General features: G+C 37.8%; 2 protein-coding genes across 31 annotated transcripts in view; one reads left to right on the top strand and one right to left on the bottom strand.

The window, feature by feature from the left end:
- The window catches only part of cast (calpastatin), a 59,702-nt gene extending 45,581 nt beyond the window's left edge, over window positions 1-14,121 (top strand). For 26 of the 29 annotated variants that reach the window (XM_041783815.1, XM_041783835.1, XM_041783812.1 and 23 more), the window contains 15 exons: window positions 4,995-5,099; window positions 5,300-5,416; window positions 6,653-6,766; window positions 6,857-6,961; window positions 7,058-7,162; window positions 7,257-7,349; window positions 8,332-8,376; window positions 8,489-8,611; window positions 9,529-9,639; window positions 10,678-10,788; window positions 11,255-11,341; window positions 11,547-11,633; window positions 12,148-12,177; window positions 12,448-12,554; window positions 13,093-14,121. In XM_041783815.1, the coding sequence (XP_041639749.1) occupies window positions 4,995-5,099; window positions 5,300-5,416; window positions 6,653-6,766; window positions 6,857-6,961; window positions 7,058-7,162; window positions 7,257-7,349; window positions 8,332-8,376; window positions 8,489-8,611; window positions 9,529-9,639; window positions 10,678-10,788; window positions 11,255-11,341; window positions 11,547-11,633; window positions 12,148-12,177; window positions 12,448-12,546 (1,332 nt within the window). In that variant the 3' untranslated portion in view covers window positions 12,547-12,554; window positions 13,093-14,121. The remainder of the gene's footprint in view (window positions 1-4,994; window positions 5,100-5,299; window positions 5,417-6,652; window positions 6,767-6,856; window positions 6,962-7,057; window positions 7,163-7,256; window positions 7,350-8,331; window positions 8,377-8,488; window positions 8,612-9,528; window positions 9,640-10,677; window positions 10,789-11,254; window positions 11,342-11,546; window positions 11,634-12,147; window positions 12,178-12,447; window positions 12,555-13,092) is intronic. The other 3 variants (XM_041783821.1, XM_041783813.1, XM_041783824.1) reach the window with 3 other exon arrangements.
- Window positions 14,122-14,511: 390 nt separating this feature from the next.
- Window positions 14,512-17,465, bottom strand: LOC121529463 (T-cell surface glycoprotein CD8 alpha chain-like). 2 transcript variants are annotated; one of them, XM_041817347.1, is made up of 7 exons: window positions 17,211-17,465; window positions 17,063-17,118; window positions 16,613-16,933; window positions 16,427-16,525; window positions 16,196-16,303; window positions 15,990-16,029; window positions 14,512-15,457 (listed from the first exon to the last, which is right to left on the bottom strand). In XM_041817347.1, exons 2-7 carry the CDS (start codon window positions 17,109-17,111, stop codon window positions 15,406-15,408), a joined length of 669 nt encoding a protein of 222 aa, XP_041673281.1. In that variant the 5' UTR covers window positions 17,112-17,118; window positions 17,211-17,465; the 3' UTR covers window positions 14,512-15,405. The 2 variants fall into 2 exon arrangements, with proteins under 2 accessions (XP_041673281.1, XP_041673290.1); XM_041817356.1 differs by lacking the exon at window positions 17,211-17,465 and having other exon boundaries at window positions 17,063-17,166.
- Between the last annotated feature and the right edge of the window lie 2,348 nt (window positions 17,466-19,813).

Raw genomic sequence — 19,813 nt, 5'->3', positions numbered from 1 at the left:
CAAAATTCAGCATGCTGCGGCCTAATTTGAAAGTTGAAAATCTTCTGGGGCCAGCCACGGCCCTCATACAACCATTAACATTACACTCACATAGTTTTATATTTCATAAACAGAGAGTTTTTAAACCAGTCTTTTAGTTGCAATAAAACTGCAAGTAAAGTGTCTGTGGATTCACAAAGTACAATGAACAAGCCACTTTAATTTATTTTGTTTTGATCAGGCATCTGCAAAGTCACTTATTTTTTTTTAAATGTTTGTATTTTCAATATTCATCTCTTTACTTTGTCATTCCTCAAAGTCTTTCCTAGTAACATAACTGAAAGCACTGATACATCTTACTACTATAATTGGCGGCATATCAGTCTTTTCTGTGCCACACCATTGCTCCAGTTCTCCTTGATACCTCTCAGAAAACTTCTTGAGTGTTTTTTTTTTTTAAGATTTATTTTTGGCCTTTATTAGATAGGACAGTGGATAGAGTTGGAAACAGGGAAGAGAGCAGGGAGAGATATACAGGAAGTAGTGCCACGGGCCGGTTTTGAACCCGGGTCGCCTGCCTACATGGCATGGACGAAATTTTGATTTCAGAGGTGGGGGGGGCACAACTGGTTTGAGTACGGGGGGGTATGGTCAATAGGCCTCATTTACATAAAATTATACCTAATTTTTGAGTAAAAATAAGCTATAATAAGCTATAGTAAGATATAAAAATAAGATTATCATCACTCTAACATTTGTCACAATACTCAATCTCATGACTAACATATCTTTATTCTTTCAACCTCACCTGTGAGCCTCTAGCCTCTCCTCCTCTACCTCCTCCAGTCTCTCCTCCTCTACCTCCTCCTGTATCTCCTCCTTCATCTCCTCCTCTACCTCCTCCATCTCCTCCAGCCTCTCTTGCTCTACCTCCTCCTGTATCTTCTTCTGGATTTCTATTATCTGTCACCTGACAAAAAAATATTGATGGATGACATATGAACAGTGGGACAATTTGGGATACAACAATCATTGATTTTGATGGTATAGTCTGAAGAAAAAACTCAGTTTCTCAATTATTATGTCTAATTTATTCACAAACAATATGGATGTATAAATTCGTATTTATAATCCAAGGTTTTATTTTATTTTTCCCACAAACTTTCATTGTTAGTGATTTTAAACAGTGGCTGCCTTTCAAAACACAAATAATACATGAAAAAAAAAATCAAAAAGTGTATCTCTTTGGCTTTAAATATATGCTTTTTTAAAATCTCTGTGTTGTTGAGGCTCTACAGTAATAATAATAATAATAATAATAATATTTTATTTGTCAGCTCTTTCAATAAAACTCAGACACTTTACAAGAATAAAACAATTACATAATATGAACATATAAATTGCAATACATACGTTTATCATAAAGTTAAATAATAGAATATTAAAAAAATATATAAGTAATACTATTACTGCTACTACTACTACTACTACTACTACTAATAATAATAATAGGAGGGGAGAGAGCCTGAGTTTCTGATGGACGAGGGGAAGGAGTTTGTGGTGTAATGTGTTCCTCTGAGTAACTTACACTTTGACTTCTAAAGAAGCCTCTTATATCCAGTTTTCTTTTTTCGACATCTTGCCACCTGGCTGCGCCTAATTAGCAAACACACATTCACATGCACGCACACACACAGACACACATTCAATGTTAATGTAAACGAAACCTCTGATATCAAAATCCGTCTAGCTGACGTGACCCAGGCAGAACAAATGCCCAACATGTTAACAACTTACAGTGGCAGATGAACATGGACTCATGGCCAACTTGCTAAACACCGGTGTGATCATGTGCTATAGTCCAGGCGCTGTTTACAACCAGATGGAGTGACAGCAGGGACGGCCAATCACACGTTAGCGAGAAACGGCAAAGCCAATCGATGAGCTTGTGGGCCAGTGGGCGGTCTAAAGAGAAACAGGCTTCAGCTTGAGCAGCCGTTTTCCGCTTGGTCCTAGTGCTCAACCTGTCTCCATTTAATACAGCGTAACATTGTTTTTGGATGGTAAAAACTGCAGGGGACCAAAAGTGCCTTTTTAAAAAGTGCAGGGGACATGTCCCCCCTGCCCCCCCCCGCAAAATTACGTCCCTGGTACATGGCGTGCGCCTTAACCACTTGACTACTGGCGTGCCCTTCTTGAGTGTTCCGGATTGAAAATGGTGCCATAAGAAAATCATAAATTTGTACAGATTTTCTATAAAATCCAAAAATGTCATAATTCAGCGACTTCCCCTGTGTTATGAAGTGACAGTAGAATGTTATTGCATCTTAGTGCCAATAGAGGGCGCCAGAGTAATATGCAAACTGTGGGTGATAATGCAGCAGTACTGAGAAATCTGCCACAGGAGAAGCGAGCAGTGCAGTAAAATGTTCAACATGATGTCACCATTTAATTCAGCACCAGTTGAACCATAACGCTAGTTATATACATCAGGCCAAATTATTATTTGAAAGTGTTTCGTTAGGTCTGGGACTAGGTCTGGGAAAAATACAAACATGTAATCAAGTACTTAATGACATTTTAAAAAGGGATTTCAAAAATTATTTAGAAACGATGGTTTATTTATTGTGAACTAGCAGCCCTTTTCAGTCCTGGTTCTCAACTTGGGCAGGTCTGGGGTCTGGAGGGAGAAAGAGTGCCTAAGAAAGATGCCTAGTTAATCAAGCTGTGGTCACTAACAGTCAAAATGTCACAATCATCTCAATTATTGAGTCTGTTTTTTCATTATTTTCTACTTTTGTTCATGTTTTTGATTTAAAAAAAATCATTATTAACATGTATTTTGGGTGGTTTTGTGTTATATTTAACGTAAACTTTGTGATCTTATTTTCTGAAATAAAATAAAATTTTAAAAAGCCTAAAATTTAAAATATCCCATAACATCATCATCTGGAAGCCTGGGGACCACATCAGCCCCCCCATGGCTTCCCATCTGGCCCCCCGAGGATGATTGAATTCAAATAATTTGAGAAGGAAAAAAAAATGGCATGCTACTGTTTAACTTTTTTCTGAAAGTTTAAATAAAACCTTCAAATTAGCAACTTTTCAAACAAGAAGCAAACAGGTATTGTATTTCTGTAATTTGGCATGGTAAAGCAAATACATATCATTCCTCTCTTGACTAAAGCTGTGTTTTTAAGGTTCTTTGAGAGTGTAATTTTCTTGTCTGAGAATCTACACAAAAGATCTGCTTCCTGCACATGTATTTGACCGATCACGACACAGCTTATTAGCATCAAACTCAGTGATAGACATCGAGAGGTTCTCCAGAAATATGTAGCTAAAATATTTCAATTCCCCCCTTGTGGTTGGCTTTAGTATAGGTGATGAGTTTATCGTCTCACTGTTAAAAGCTTAAAGTTCCATTCATTTTTAAAAGAAATAATATTTTTACAAGAATATGTTAGACTAAAATGTTAATTTTAGTTTAGTTTATTTCACTGTACTCCATAGTATTTGTAAAGAAAACACTCGCCCTTTCATGAATGGAGCTGATGACCCCTGCCCTTAAAACTCCTAGAACAGGGTTGTCAAACTCAATCACAGCAGGGGCTGGATTCTGGATTCAGGTTTAACCTGAGTGCTTAACTGGGTCACCTTTTTAACCATAGACTGCCAACCTCATATCACCAGTAATAAAATATGAAAAAAAAAACTTTGCAATGATGATAAATGATTAAAAGTTTAAGAGTGTGCGCAGATGGCCTAGTGGACTACAGTACTATCCATGTAAGCGAGCGGCCCAGGTTTGAATCTGGCCTGTGGCCCTTTGCTGCATGTCTCTCCCCACTCTCTCCCATTTCTGGCTCTATCCACTGTCCTCCTCCTTTCAGATAAAGGCATGAAAAGCCCAAAAATAAATCTTAAGAAAAAAGTTTAAAGATAAGTTTAAAGGCTCATAATCTGAAAAAAGTAAATTTATTAGTTCAAAAAGGTCAAAATTATGACATTAAAAGTCAAAGTATGACTCAAATTTTTAAATTGTGAGTCTAAAAGATCAAACTATGGGATTATGAAGTCAGCATAAGGAGTTGAAAATATAACAAAATACAAAATAATTAGTTAAAAAGGTCAAAACATGATTTAAGTTTTTAAATTATGAATCTAAAAGCACAAAATGTTGTATAAGAAGTCAAAATAATGAGTTGAAATGCTCAAAGTACGAAATAAAAAGTCTAAATCCTAAGCAAAATTAAAAAATATGAAATGAAAACACAAATCAATTTCTCGTCCCACATTCATGACTTGTTATTATCCAATTATTTATTCCTTACTTTTTCAGATTTTATGAATAAACAAGGATATCTTTAATCATCAAGGATAAGTGAACGTTTTTATACTTGAGAAATCTGCAGACCTCATACTGATGGGCCAGTTATTACAGAAATATCATATGATCTTGAGGGCCGGATTTAACTGTTCCACAGGGCGGATTTGGCCCCCGGGCCAAGAGTTTGACACCCCTGTCCTAGAATAATCAAAATTGTATTAGTTTGCTATAAACAACCAGAATTCTAAAAACAAATGTATTTAATCCTGTTCTTAAAATAATAAAATTAAAAGTGTTGTCTACAAGTAATTAAAGATCGTAACAAAAAATACTTAAAATTCCTGTGTTGTCTAAAAAACTTAAACGATATAAATTGAAATTGACAATTATATGAAATCAATTATTCTATTTTTGGCTGCAGTGAGAACAGCAATGCCTTGTGCCTTCATACACAAGGCAGTTTCAAAGTTTCAAACCAGTACACCAAAAAAGTCTTGTAAGAAGTATCAAGGACAACTGGAGCGACGATGTGGCATGCAAAACGAGACAGACACACAGAACACGCCGCCAGTTCTAGTACTAAGATGAACTCTTGCTGCCCACCTGCAGTATCTCTGAGGACCACCAGTGGGCCACGGCCTGCACTTTGGTAAGCACTGTCTTAAAACATCTATCTTCTCCTTAGGCTGACCCACTGTCTCTGGACGCTCTAAGTGCTCTTGGAGACACATTACCGGCTGACGTTCCAAAACCCGAACTCCCCGAGGTCAAACCGGAGGACATGGTCTCAGTATGTGACACAAAAACACACAAAAAGCTCTCACAGCAAACACAAAAACACACAAAAAACTCTCATAGCAAACAAAAATACAGTTCATGTGTTTTTTGTGTGAGTTGAAGGTCAAACTGGATTCAGAAAATGCATGAAGGCGAGCATTATTGTTTCTATCAGGTTGAGCATTCTTCTTCTTATTTTTTCTCTTGTAACAGGAGGACAAACACAAGAAGGAGAAGGGTGTGTTGGTAGGAGAAAGGGAGGACACCATTCCTCCAGAGTACAGGTTCAACAAGGAGGAGCTTGAAAAGCTGCCTGCCCCCAAACCCGAGGTGAGAAGAGACAATGTCACTCATGTGTCTTTTTAATGTCAGTGCACGTGTGATGAAGAAGTTGTGTAAACTTTTTAAAGTTATTCATAATTAAGGCCGCCAATAAGGGGGAATAAAGGTGAAGACTTTCTGGGGCCCAGCCAAACAGAGGGGCACATGGAGGTCAGCAAAATCATGATCCATTGTAAAGTAAAGCTGTGATAACTACATTTAATTTGAATAATAACTATTATCAAAGTAACAAAAAATAATTAACAACAAAAGATTTATTCATTCATACTGTACTTCAGTTTTGCCAATTTTTAAGTGTAAAACCATTTACTTAAAACGAAATTACCTTTTAACTGGTAATGTTAACGGTGTGGATGGGCATATTGAACAAAGCAATAAGAAAAGTAATACCAGACTTCATAGCTAAGCCTTGATGTGCACAAATATCAGGATACCAGCAAATTAAGTAGAAAAACTGAGACAACTTTAATGAGAAAGTACTGGCTAAAAAAAGTGCCCCAAGTGGCAAAAAGGACAAAAATGGGTTAAAAATGGTAAGGAAGATACAGAACGAGCCCCAAATGGCAGAAAAGTGGCAAAACTAGCTCACAAGTATGCAAAAATGTGTGAAAATGGATAAAAGGACAAAAAGCAGGGAAAAATGAAGCAAAAATAGCCATTAAGTGGCAAAAAAGAGGAAAAGTTGCACCGAAAGTTGCAGCAGCAAAATGGGCCCCAAGTGCAGAAAACTAGAAAAAAATTATGTCAAAAATATGTGTTGAGTGGCAAACAGTGGCAAAAATGGGTGAAAAATGGCTTGCAACCAAGCAAAAGAGTTACAAGTAGTAAAAAGGGTATAAACATGGTAAAAAATAGTAGGAAATGGGCAAAAAGTGGCAAAAAAAATGTTAAAACTTGCAAAAAGTGGAAAAAATGGGTGGTAAAAGCTGTTAAAAAGGGTCATGAATAAATTATTTCAACACCACAACCCCATAGTAGCTAGCAGCATAGTAGACATTTTTCAGCTCTTAAATGAAGTAACTGTTAGCCAGGATGCTAGCACTGATGCTGCTGATCTAACACACATGCAATGATAGCATCAATAAACCCCAGCTGGGGAAGCCCCCTTCTTTGGGTTTGTCAAGGGTCCAGCCTATTTTGTGGCCAGGCCTTTACATTTAAAAAGCAATAGATCAAATTCAGTCAGAGCTTCATAACATTTTACATCCTCTCCCTCTCCTGTAGCCCACCTTGGACACCAGTGAGGCTCTGGATATTTTGTCTGGAGGCTTTGTGACCTCCTCATCAGCTCCTGCTGTCCAGGCTCCAGTTGTCTGTCCCTCAGCTCCTCCTGCACAGGTAAACTTCAGATCCACCACTGCTTACTGTGAAAAACAAACAAACAAAAACTATTTCATATTAATACTGTTAATTCTCTTACTTCCTCAGCCCTCTGCAGACTTTGCTTTGGATGCATTGGCAGGAGATTTTGTTACCCCCACTGCCGCTACTGGCGTCAAGTCTGCTTTGGCTCCCACAGACACTGAACAACAGGTATACATACAAGTACAAGTTAAAACTCCATCCAGTAAACATGTTTTTGTTTAAATCTATGCCACTACAAATGGTTATTTTCTCTTTTGCACACAGATGCTAGGTGAAGCAGACAACGCGTTGGACGCTTTGTCTGACACCTTGAAGGATATAAAACCCACCCCCCAGCCCACTCCAGTTCCAGTCAAAGACATTGTTGATGTAACCAATAGTATTTAGTTTCATTTTCAATTTCTGCATGCAGAGAAATGTTCATCAGTCACTTCAGCTGTGCTGATGTTTGCGTCTGTTACAGGAGAAAAAGGTGGTTGAAGAACGGCTGATTAAGATGGGAGAAAGAGATGACACCTTACCGCCAGAATACAGACCCACTGAGGAAGATAAGAAGGTAAACTGACATCATTATTTTACACTCATTGCTTTACTTTTGTAATTTCCATCAACAGGGACACTTGGAAACATATGAATGCTCCTAAATGGATGGATTAATTAATGTGACATCTTCACTCATGCATCCCTCTGTAAAGCAGATGTAACAGTTTCTGATTTAAAGTTTGATTGGAGTCAGCTGAAGGCTTGATTAACAGGCAAGGCTGGCCACAAGGGGGGGAAATGTTTTTTAGGGCCCTGCTAAATTTGTTTGTAAAGTTTTGTTTCATAAAGTTAAAGGCAGGCCAGTTGAACCTATCTTTAAAGAGAATTTTGTTGGATCCATACCAGGGCCTGCCAATATCCTACAAGGATAGCTGATTGGACCGGGGCCAGTCTGGCCTGCCCACAGATTTGGCTGGGCCCCTAAAAAACAGAGAGAATGGGCCCTCCCCAGTTGTGATTTATTGATGATATCAATGCATGTGTGATGAGTATTGTTTGGGCTAGCATTCTGGCTAACAGTGACCTCATTCTGGAGCTGAAAAGAGTGTCAAACTATTATTGGGATCTGATGCTGGAATCATTTATTTGTGCTACTTTTAAACTTGTTTCACCTCTTTTTCTATCCATTATTATGATTTTTTTTGCCGCCCCCTCATTTTTGGAAGTAATTGGCCTTCTCTACCCTTTTTGTAATGTTTTTGCCACTTTTGTTTTGCAGATTTTTGTCTTTCTTGCCCTTTTTGCCACTTTTCCTCATTTAAGCCATTTTTGCCCCTTCTGACCAATTATCTGCCAATTTTGTACCAACTTTTGCAATTTACAAAACTTGCACATTTTTGGCTTCTTTATTTTTTTGTCTCATTTAGACTATTTCATAAAGAAACAATGGGAAATTGTATCGCAGGGTCACGCTGACCTATTTACACAATTGCTATGTACTATGCACTCTGTTAATTTTACAGGGTTGTTAATTTTTTTTTATTTGCTTTTTTAAGAAAGCGGCAGAAGAAAAGGAAAAAGCAGCATTAGCACCCAAGGAGGTAAAGATGCAAAAACAGAATCAATCAGTGATCAATATAGAGTGATCAACTATAATACAATCTTTTTTTAGAATGGATTGACTTTGATTTTATGTCTCTCTCTGCGCTGTAGAAGCCTATGGATGATAAAGCAGCTCTGGACATACTGTCTGGTGACTTCAGCCAGCCCGCAAAACCGGACGCATGTTATGCAGCAGAAACAAGAATGATGAAGATAGAGCCTCCCAAGCTAAAGGTAAGACAGAAATAAACAGGAACATACGTCAAACCTCTTAAAACACTATTGACTATACAGAAAGCTTTGGGCCATAAAGGAGGAGGCTGGGGTGGAGGATAAGCTTTGCTAACAGCAGCAGCGTGGTGCATCAGCGTTAATGCATTAGTGAGAAGGGCGTCATATTCAAATACACCACTGTTTTGAGAGAAAGAGCTGTGATTGGCTGTGGGAGCTTTGAGGCTATATTTGGGACTAGTTGGCTGTCAGCTGACCACGGCTGGGTGTATGACTACCATGTCCTGCATGAACTAATGCTGAGCTTCATGTTTTTGCTGTGCTTATAGTGAATTAATGCTTGGTCTTTGTAAGTAATATAAAACAGAGTAAAGTCTAGAACTGCTCTGTTTATAAGATTTACGATGAGGTGGCACTTTACAAATAAGATTATTGAGAGATCATAGTGGTTTATTATATCTTACCTACCTCAGCTTTTTCTGCTCTGACAGTCCAGTCTGAATGTTTTTTGTTTGAAAAAAGACTACAAATACAAACAGCTTGTTCTGTGTATTTGGTTTTGTGTGTGCCTTAAAGCCTTGGTTTTCAACTGGTGGGTTGGGACCCAAAAGAGGGTCACAAATCCTTTTTCAGCTGGTCATGAATGTGTGCCTAGAATGAACTATGGCAAAAAGTATATGATGTGCTTTTATCTTGAAGGACCTGCCCTATCATTTTGTTTCATCACATTTTGTATTAACTAAAGTCATACTCCCTCACTTTTCATTAAAACATTTGGTCATGATTGAAAAAGTTGTTAAATTTGGGCCACAGTTTACCATTAAGGAGATGGTGGGTCCTGAAACTTGACCAGTTGAGAACTAATGCACTAAAGCTCCTAATGTAACATGCAGACTTTTTCTGTGTCCTCTGTGTTGTAGGAGACTAAAGATGCTCAAAAAGCCAGTGACTTGTCTATTCTCCCTCAGTCTGGGGAACTGGCTGTATGCTATGCAGCAGAAACAAAAAAGATGGAACCTCCACAGCTGAAGGTTACACAGAAATGATTGCAAAAAATGTGCTTCAAGTTTTTTTTAGAAACAGTCTCTGCAAACAGTCTCTCTGTTCAACATGAGTTTGTTGAAGATGGGCACTTTTTATCTTGACACTGCCCTAAGTTAGATTATTCTTTGTGCTCACAGTGAATAAATGCTGGGTCTTTGTGATTACTCATATAAAGAGTACAGTCTAGACCTGTTCTGTGTAAGTAAGATTAATCATGAGTTTGAGCCTTATATAGGACGATTAATTTACTGATCCAGTGGGGAGAATGTTGTATCTGTGTATCTAATGTGCTTTAGAAATGAAGTTTTCTTTGCTTTACCAGCTGGAGGCAATACAGAAATGGGCTGCAATAATTTGCTTCTAGGCTCTCATAAGCATTTGAGGCCCAGTTATTAGTTTTAGACTAATCTTTTGAATTTCTATATTCAGCTTGTTACTTTTTGTGTGCATGCACTAGAGCTTTCTATGTAAATGCAGAGTTTGATTCTGTGTCCTCTGTGTTGTAGGAGACTAAAAAAATGCTCAAAAAGCCAGTGACTTGTTTATTATCCCTCAGTCTGGGGAACTGGCTGTATGCTATGCAGCAGAAACAGGAAAGATGGAACCTCCACAGCTGAAGGTTACACAGAAATGATTGGTCTATATTTTTGACAGATTGGTTTTCAACATAAGTCTAGTGGTGATAGGTCTTTTTGTATCTTGCCATTGTCCTAGGTTAAATGAGTCTTTGTACATTTAAAGTTTGCTTTGACTTAACAGCTGGAAGCAACACAAAAATAAATAGAAAGAATTTGCTTCTAGCCTCTTAGAACATTTATGGCCTCAGTTGATAGTTTCAGATGAATCTTTTGCATTTCTAAATTTCTAGGGTTTGACCTCTGCTTTCACCACTTTGAGCCAAATCATGTCTGCTGTTTGAAATTGAAGCCTTTAAAAGCAAGCAGCTTGTTACTTATTTTGTTTTTGCATGCACTAGAGCCCTCTATGTACATGACAGGTTTGATTCTCTGTCCTCTGTGTTGTAGGAGACTAAAGATGCTCAAAAAGCCAGTGACTTGTCTGTTCTCCCTCAATCTGGGGAACTGGCTGTGTGCTATGCAGCAGAAACAAAAAAGATGGAACCTCCACAGCTGAAGGTTACACAGAAATGATTGTGAAAAATGCTTCAAGCTTTTAAAAATAATCTCTATGGGTTTATATTTTTTTGCAGATGGCTGCTCAGCATGTATATGGTGGTGATTTTTTCCCCCTTGTCTTTGTCCTAAGTTAAATGTTTCTTTATGCTGTGCTCATAGTGACTTATAATAGTATAACAAATGGTACAGTCTTGTTGCTTCTGCTCTGTATGGGTAAGATTTACCATGGGTTTGTGCCTGAATGTAAAGAGTGTAGTGTTACCCTGTGTATGAAATGTGGTGGTGGTGGTCAATAAAGGTTCACTTATCTTAACTATGCTTTTTCTGCTTTGACAGGCCAGTCAAAATGTCTTCAGTTTTAAAGAAATACTATATTTATGCCTTTTATGTTGTGTTTTCTTTGTGTGCACACTCAAGTTCTTCATCCAGCGTGCAGATTTTGACTCTGTCCTTCTCTGTGTTGTAGGAGACTAAAGATGCTCAACCACCCGACGACTTGTCTCTTATTCCTCAGTCTGGGGAGCTGGTTGTAGGTTATGCAGACAAGTCAAAGGTACACAGAAATAAACTGTTAGAATATGCTTTACCATAAAATGCACCTAAAAATTTACTATTTAAAAGCTGAACATTTTGCCTTCATACACGGTTGTTTCAGATTTTACGTTTTATTTCTGCTATGCATGAAATCTGTAAAAGCTGATAATATTTGACAAGTGTTTTTCATTATTTATACTGTTTATCTTTTCATTATTCCTCAGCCTATGCCTGGTCCTGCGCTGGATGCTATGGCGAGCACTCTGCTCCCAGACGTCCCAGAGTTTAAATCTAAGACAGACAAACCAAAGGTAAAAAAAATCTGTGTGAGATCAGGGTGTATAAAATGTTCCAATAAAGGGCAAAATGTTCTGGATTATTAACTAATTATGACTAATTTCAGTGTGATGATGACAATCATTGCAAAACAAATCTCTGACAGTGTCTAATCAATTGTTTCTGTTCTGCAGTAATCTCTGATCAACCCTCATAAGACTTAAGAGACCTTTACAGTTAAACCTAGACATATTTAGATGTAAAGATAATTTTATTCAGTCGTTTTTTGTAGAAGAATAAAACCTATAAAATCTAGTATTTCACTTCAGTTTGATCAATACATATGTAGTGTTAAATCCTTTTTTTAAAGCTGAACTCTAATGATGAAATCTAGAATATATTTAAGGCACCTAGAGTGTCCATGATGTTCATTTACATTGTTAGATGCCGCCCTCTGCTGGTTGCCGACAAACAAACAGTGTCTTTGGTCACCCGTTCTGGACTGACAAACAGCTGTAGAGCCTAACCAAGTTGTCAAATTTGTTACAGGGCAAGAGCAAGTCAAAGTCAAGGTCTAAAGTAAGCAAACTGCCTGCTGCACGAAGACCTCAACCAATCAGCTATGCTCTTTCATTAATTCTAAATGAATGAAATGGGCTATGATTAAAAATAAAGATAAGATTCTAGAGTCTGGTAGAGTCTGCATACAGCTGCATGTGATACACTTCTGCTTCTTGATTTGACACAATGATTTTTAGTGATTCTGTTTAAACATTGAATGCAAAGCTGTTGTTTCATTTTTTTACATATTTCTATTTCCTTTTAAATAAAATTTGCTCTGTATTTTAGAAACACCATGCAGAAGATCCATCTGCCAGCGGCCAGCTATCCTCTCCGCTGAGCTCAGACGTTGTGCCAACATCCACAAAGAAAGGAGGCAAGAGATAAGCCACATGGTAAGGTTTGCTCTCAACCTTGATCAAGTTTTGACCAGTTTAACATGTACAGTGCCTATAAAATTATTGGTATTTTGCCCTTTTATTGATTTTATAAACCAAACCAAGGTCTGGGTCACCTTAAAGGGGGTGAAGTCATTCAGTCACTTTGAAGGGGATGAAGATTTATGTAACTTGTTATACCTTACATATTTTTATATAGCCTATACATATTTTTTTGTCCATTCATTTTTTTTGACCGCTTATCCCATTGGGGGTCAGAACCCACTCGTGCACAGGGTGAGCATGCAAACTCCACACAGACAGGCCCTGTCCGGGAAGTGAACCAGCAACCTTCTTGCTGTGAGGCAACAGCGCTAATCTCTGCACCGCCGTGCAGCCCATCTTTGTCAAAGAGCCAAATTATATTGACCATGATTGATTTATAAAATCAATAAAAGGAGGTGAATAGTTTTTATAGGCACTGCAGCTTGCTCAGCATTTGGAGTATATATCCTCGTGTCTCTCCACTTACAGCTGAATGTGTCGTATGTTGCAGGTTGCCAGCGCAAACTGTTCTCGAGGCCAAAGGGAAGCATGATTGAGGGAGCTGCTCTCTGGAAAATGTCCCTATTCTTCTAAAATGTCAAGAATGTATACTGGAAGAAAGAAAAACCTTCGACATACCCATAATATTTGCATCACATACAAGCACACACACACACATCTGAGTGTTTAGCTCAGTTTTATTTGTATTTAAGGATGAGAGGTTTTTGATAAAGCAAAAAGAATTATTTTAAAATAAGATGCAGGGTGAGGAATGATGAGCAGCCCAAGAAAGGAAGGAGACTGTGGGGAAATTGAGAAGTTGAAGACATGTAACATGTTTAAGGAAGGAAGGCTATGCTCATCAGAGTCTTGTACAACCACGTAAGCTGACGGTTTCTATTTTTACAAAGATATCTTATATGACAACATACCACCTGGTATCCAAACCTGGTGGGTTTCAGTTGTAAAAGTCGCGACTGTCTTCTTGTGTGGGAGCAGCACAGAGTGGGTGTTTAGTATCGGGATGTTTGTGCAATGTCGATGTACACGTAAAAGCCAACTTTTCTCATGATGTGTTAAGATGCCTTTAAGACACTAGTGTACAGCTTAGTTTGCTTATATTTTGGACAACACATGGTTTACATTTTTTAATATGTGGAGGATTTAAAGAAGGTGTTCTGCTTCAATCTGTATCCAAGAGCTTCTTGCAAATGCCATATACTTTCTGAGGTTCTTTTGTACGTATTTGGCCTTGTAGAGAATTTAAATACAGGTGTCCAAAAGTGCACTTAGTGAATTGAGGTGGTTTATATCTTTGTAAACTGCCCTTGTTTGTATACTGTAGAAAAGATTTTTGCTCTAACTGAACACTGTGTACTTTCAAAAGGGCTCTTAAATGTAAAGTCACAATCAAATTACTTTTCAAAAAAAAAGAAAAAAAAACATCATGTCAATTCATGGTTTTGTGTGGGTGTGAGTCAAGAGATGTGAGATTTTTCAGATGTGGGAATACTAATTAAATAAAGAGTCTAAACTCAAAGCGTGTACTTTCTTTCTCTAGTTTGTGTAAAAAAAGATGCTATTAATAACGAAAGGACTTAAATGTGTGGAACAATCTCTAAGTTTTGTTTTCTTAAAGGTAAATGAAAGACAAATTTAATTAACTTGTCACAGAATTTCCACTGTGAAAATATCTCTCTACTTGTATGTTGGTGGTTTTTCACACTGCATAAGACTGTAACAGTTCACTTCCTTTGACCCGGGGGCTCACTATGAAACAAATGTTCCGAATGAAACAACTGTTTTTGCTCAAACTTACAGTGTATTTCTGCACTAAGACCCAATATGAGCGAGTAGGTTTGATGTTTTTTCCCCCTCAAAGAAGACAGTAAAGGATATGAATGAAGTGAACACATACTTTTCTGAGAGGTTGTATATTTTATTTCCAGTTACAAAAGTGTGGAGATTGAAAAAAGTTTTCAGGCCTGTAAATATAATTCAAAGAAAAAACAAACTGAAAGAAAGAAAATTCTATGTGCTCCTTTTTTGCACAAGTCGAACTAAAATAACTGCTAATATGGATGAAAACTGAATCAGATTTACCCGCAAGAAATAACTGTCAAAGCTCAGCTGAAATTTCAACGTTAAGAAACAAAGCAGCAGCTTTGGTCTAAAATCAATAAAGACCAACCATTTAATTTAGTTTATCCACAAAATTAAATAAGATGCTGATAACATTAATCTTGAGTTCTCATATGATTGTCGTTTGTGAAATGGGAACACCCAGAAGCTACCCACAGCTTTTAAGTCAGGGCCCTGACATCGAATCACATACGCACTTACAAAATTTTTACAACCTGCAACCTAAAAGTCTCAAAATACTGCACGATTACTCTAAAGATCCTTAGATATAGTGACACTGATGCAATAAATGCAGGTATTTCATGATTATAAGTCTGATGAAAGCTTCAGAAATGTATGTAAATATAAATCAAATAACACCAAAAAAAAAAAAGTAAAGAATTCTTTTTACATTTCCTAAATTTCATATATTGTTTTCTTAGATTTTCTGTGGGGTATACTCATCATTTACTGTGGTGATTGGATTAACAGACACATGAATTTCAGTTTGACAATAGCGCAGCATTGTAAACTAAAGCTCTGTGAAACTGGTTTCTAAAGTAGTCCATATATTAAATTCTTGAACAGCTACTGACTTTGAAGATTGCAACAAAATGTTTACCCTCAAAATAAAGAGCAAAAAATCCTGCTATTATGAATCAACACTCCTACATTTTCAGTGCAAAGGAACGTCCATGTCACTTTATGTCCGTCTGTTGGTCATCATCTGTTTTCCAGGAGGCATCGGCCGTGGTCTGTATGAGATAAAATAGGTACAAAAATAATTAGTCTTATAATAATTAACAGCTCATTTATTGTTTGAAATACAAAGAGAATACAGGGCTGTAGCCACATCCAACACAAACCGCAATTTTTGGATAAAATTTGTGTCTTGCTTTTGCAACATAAGACTGACAGTGTTTTCAACCGTTCATGAGTAATAAGAAAATGTTTTTGACTCAAGCGGACTACTTCAATAACAAAATGCATCATTAAAAAATTTACTGAGAAGAAGACGGTGTAGAACATCATTTGGTATATATCTCGGGGAAGTATGTTTTACAGTTTTGTTTGAGTTTTTAATTTACTGACGCACTTGTTTAAAGAACCTCTTTATGCTTAAAAAATACTAACAAAACGCATGGTGAAGCAGAGTGATTACAACATTTCTAGTTAGAAAAACAATTCAATAAGTCAACTTATTCACTTATTACCACTGTTGTCCTAAAACTCTGGCTACAGCCCTGTACAGAAAATAATATTAAAGAAAAAAAGGACACATCTTACTTTCTTTTATAATGGTGTGGGCATCTCCGTGTTCGTATTTCTTTGGGAAAATAAAGACGTTATCAAAACATTGCAAATTCTTACAATTTAAATCAAGAGAAGCTGGAAAAACTGACTGGGAAGAATTTGCAGAAATGTTCAAAACTCATACAAGAAATTATAAAACATTAAAACTTGTATTTCTTTAAAGAATGAAAAGGACTTACTGTTGCAGTACAGAGTGGTGATGATAAGGAGTAGAAGAAGAAGGCCACAGCTGCCAGCGAGTGGACCCAATATGATCGGAGAACAAAGCATGGAAGGATTTGTTTCCCCTGAATAAGCGTGGTCCAGATACATAGATACTTTATTAATCTCAAGGGAAATTCAAGCTCATCTTTTCTCTTTAGAAGGCACAGGGTTCAGCAACACATCATATTGTGATTTGAAATGTTCACCTTGCTCTCTTGTCTTGTCACAGACACATGGTATGGCGGTGGTGCATGGAGTTGGTTCGATGGTTGCCACTGGTGCTTCTTTTTGGACTTCATCTTTTTCTTAAGAAAGAAGAAGATTGTGAGGGGAAATTTGTCTGATCGTCATTCATGATTACACCATCATACTGGTCATCCAACAAAACTCACCTCCAACCAGTCGAGTAACCCCATCAAACTCCAATTTCGACTGTTTCTGAAATGCACAGCCGTAAACGCCACTGTCGCGAGTTTTGTCAAATGAGTTCAATGTGAGGATGAAGATTGTTCCGCTTGTTCTATGACTGAAGGAAGAGAAGGTGGATGATTGTGTCTTTATCCCATTGATGCCGTACGATGCAATGAATTCCATAGCATGTGTGTCCAGTACTCTAAACCAGAAATAGGTAGAGACAGATTTTTGAAGCCTACAGGTGATTTCATACGGCTGTCCCTGCTTCACTCTCTCTTCACAAGCTCCAGTGTTTATTCCTGAAAAATGTAATAAGATGACAGCAGCAATATAACTCAGCAGCCAAAAACACATGACCAAAACACAAATCCTGAAACACTGTAACACTTATGTACGCTGTAAACGGGCAAGTAAAAGGTCAAACTTACTTTGGTAAAACACCAGGATCACCAGAAGCTGCATCCATTTTTGCTCCATTTTAATCCTGCAGACAGTAAAAGCTGTTAAACTTGTCTTTGTGGTGTTTGTTAGAGCCAGGCAGGAGATCATTTGGTGAGATATCAAACCACGCCCCACCTGTAATCTTCATCTCTTCCATGTCAAATGAGATCATTGCAGATCATTGCAGAGTGTTGCAGATACCTCCTGCAGCACAGTCGTGGTCTCTGAGATGTTTGAAGTTAAGCCCACCGATCTACACCCAACACCTTTGCCTATAGTTGAAACTTCTGACAGCCCAACTTTATCCACTATATACTGACACACAAAAACAGCCGTGCAAAATATGTAGGCTGCTGAGGAAGTGAAGACACGACAAGGTGCACGTTACTAAGTCTGTGTACAGAGAAGCCCACTTTTTGCAAATACAACCATGCAGGGTTTTAGCACAAGCAAAAAGTTGAATGTCATGAAGTACTTTAATTTGGCATGTTCTTTTTTGAAATAATTCAAACAGATTTAAATCTGCTCTTGAGCAAAAAAGCCTTCTAAGCAGTTCAGCAGCTAATCTGTAGTGTATTTTGTCCCTTTATCTTTCTGTACTAATTGTAGACCTGTAAATGTACCTTAAAAAAGATGAAAACTGGAACTCGCCAGCACTCTACCATCAGCTGATCCTGTTGTCCTCCAGAAGCCAGTTTACACAGGGCCAGAGGTCAAAGAGGTAAAGCATAGCCACAGGGATAACATTTGTATGTAAGCTAAGCTAGTGATGATTGCTTCAAGCTGCAGCATGGAGCAGCGTTGAGTAAGTGTTAGTTTTGCATGCGCTGCAGCATGAAGTCACCTCAGAGAAGAGTGAGAAATATGGAGAAAGAAAAGAAACGCTGCCTCCAGGGTACAGACTTGAAGATATGGTCAGTTCTACTCACATGCACTTCCTCATCAGCTTTTCTGATTCACAGAGCAGCTTTGCTTTCCTGGTGTTTGTTGGTGTCACACTGACTTGTCTCAAAATGAACACTTTTTGTTTTACTGATACTCATTTCAGTGGTGTAGCCTGACATTTTTGACTAGGAACTGTGGTAGTGACTTATTCAAGAGTAGCCTGAAGTACGTGCACTCGGATAAAAAAACATAGGGCTGACACCCCCCAATCAGTTGTTTAATTAGTTGGTCGATAAGCTTTCATCTGACCAAAATCTCATAGATCGCAAAATTATACAGAGACAGCAGCAGAGGGAAGGCAGTCACACAGAATGGTATTTTCTGATTGTTTCACAGTGATTACGCTCTAAGGAACTTAAACACAACACAACACATCCACAACTTGACCTGTATGTATATGCAGGTTTTGTTTCTGTTGAAGAGGTGCTGCAAGTGTCACTGCTTTCAAACAGCCATACCCCTGGTTCCATTTTTTTTTCACCGGTCAGTAAATGCATTTTAATTAGTCCCCTTTATCAAGTCCCTGTATCATCTCAATAAAACCCAACGTTAATGTAACAGACACAGAGCAGAGAGGAGAGACAGTGATGTGTCATGGCCCTTCAAAATATTTAATTGCATCCTGATCTGCTGACTTATGTTTCATTAAACCTGGTAAATACATGTTGCATGCTGTCTGGATAGTTTTAATGCTGATAAAGTTACACTACTCAGACTAAAAAAATGGGTCTTATTAACTGTAATCAGTACAAAATGAGACAAAAGCAGTCATTTGATCTTGATTTTTACATGTCAGTAGTTACAGTTACACTAGTTGTGGTGTGATCGAGAGTGGTCTGGCTGAAGATCATTCATCTGACAAACTGTATATCTCAGAAAGGAAAAGTTATAATTTGTCAGGCCAAAATATTCCATGTTTAGGATATTTTTAAAAATTCAACTTTGTTCATAAAATAGTCTGGCAGTTACATTAATGAAATAACCACATTGCAAACATTAAAGACCAAGAGACCTTTCATTAACCTGACACGCCAGATGGATTTGTTTCACATATCCATTTGGGAAAGCTTCAATAGGAAACGTTTTGAAAAAAAAGAGGATTTGAAAAACACTCGGAGTGTGATTGGATTAACATTCTGTCTATCACATCTCTACAGGCCAATTATTGAGCTGCACGTGCGCAGCTAGTGAGGAATGATGCGAAACATGGCGACTATAGACATGTAAGCACTAGACTTTTGTCATTTTTTAAAAGAAAACAACTCACTGCTGTTCTTTGTTCTTCTTTTAACAAAGAAATGTTATCAAGTTCTGATAAAACTGGTGCTTTAGCAGCATCCACGCTAATCTCTTCCTCCATAACTGCACCAGCTTTTGCTGCTGCTTGTTTACGTCAGGACTCTGCTGCACCTGAAAGTACTGCCCCTCGTAGCTGATTGGTCCTGTCACTTTCTAACCGGGCCCAAACGGTTCAGATGGGAGCTTTGCAAGATGGATTCGCCATTGAAAACAAGGAAACAGGCATATCCATTTGCTTTGCAAGGTTAACCTTTCATAGATAAAACAGAAAAAAAGGTAAGTGGTCTAATCCGGGATTAAATTACACATAAATTGTTATTATTTGCAGTAGTTACACAAATGGTGGCTAACTTTAGCTTTGTTAGCTTTAGCTAAAGCTAACAAAGCTATGCTAGCGATGCAAGCATAGCTTTGCTAGCATTACAACAAGCTAGTGTAGCTAAGTCAGCTTTAGCAATTTGAGCTTTAGCTAACCTATCTGAAGCTAACATAGC

This window comes from Cheilinus undulatus, linkage group 3 (genome assembly GCF_018320785.1).
Source record: "Cheilinus undulatus linkage group 3, ASM1832078v1, whole genome shotgun sequence".
Taxonomy (NCBI): domain Eukaryota; kingdom Metazoa; phylum Chordata; class Actinopteri; order Labriformes; family Labridae; genus Cheilinus; species Cheilinus undulatus.
This window is presented reverse-complemented; position numbering and strand designations above follow the sequence as displayed.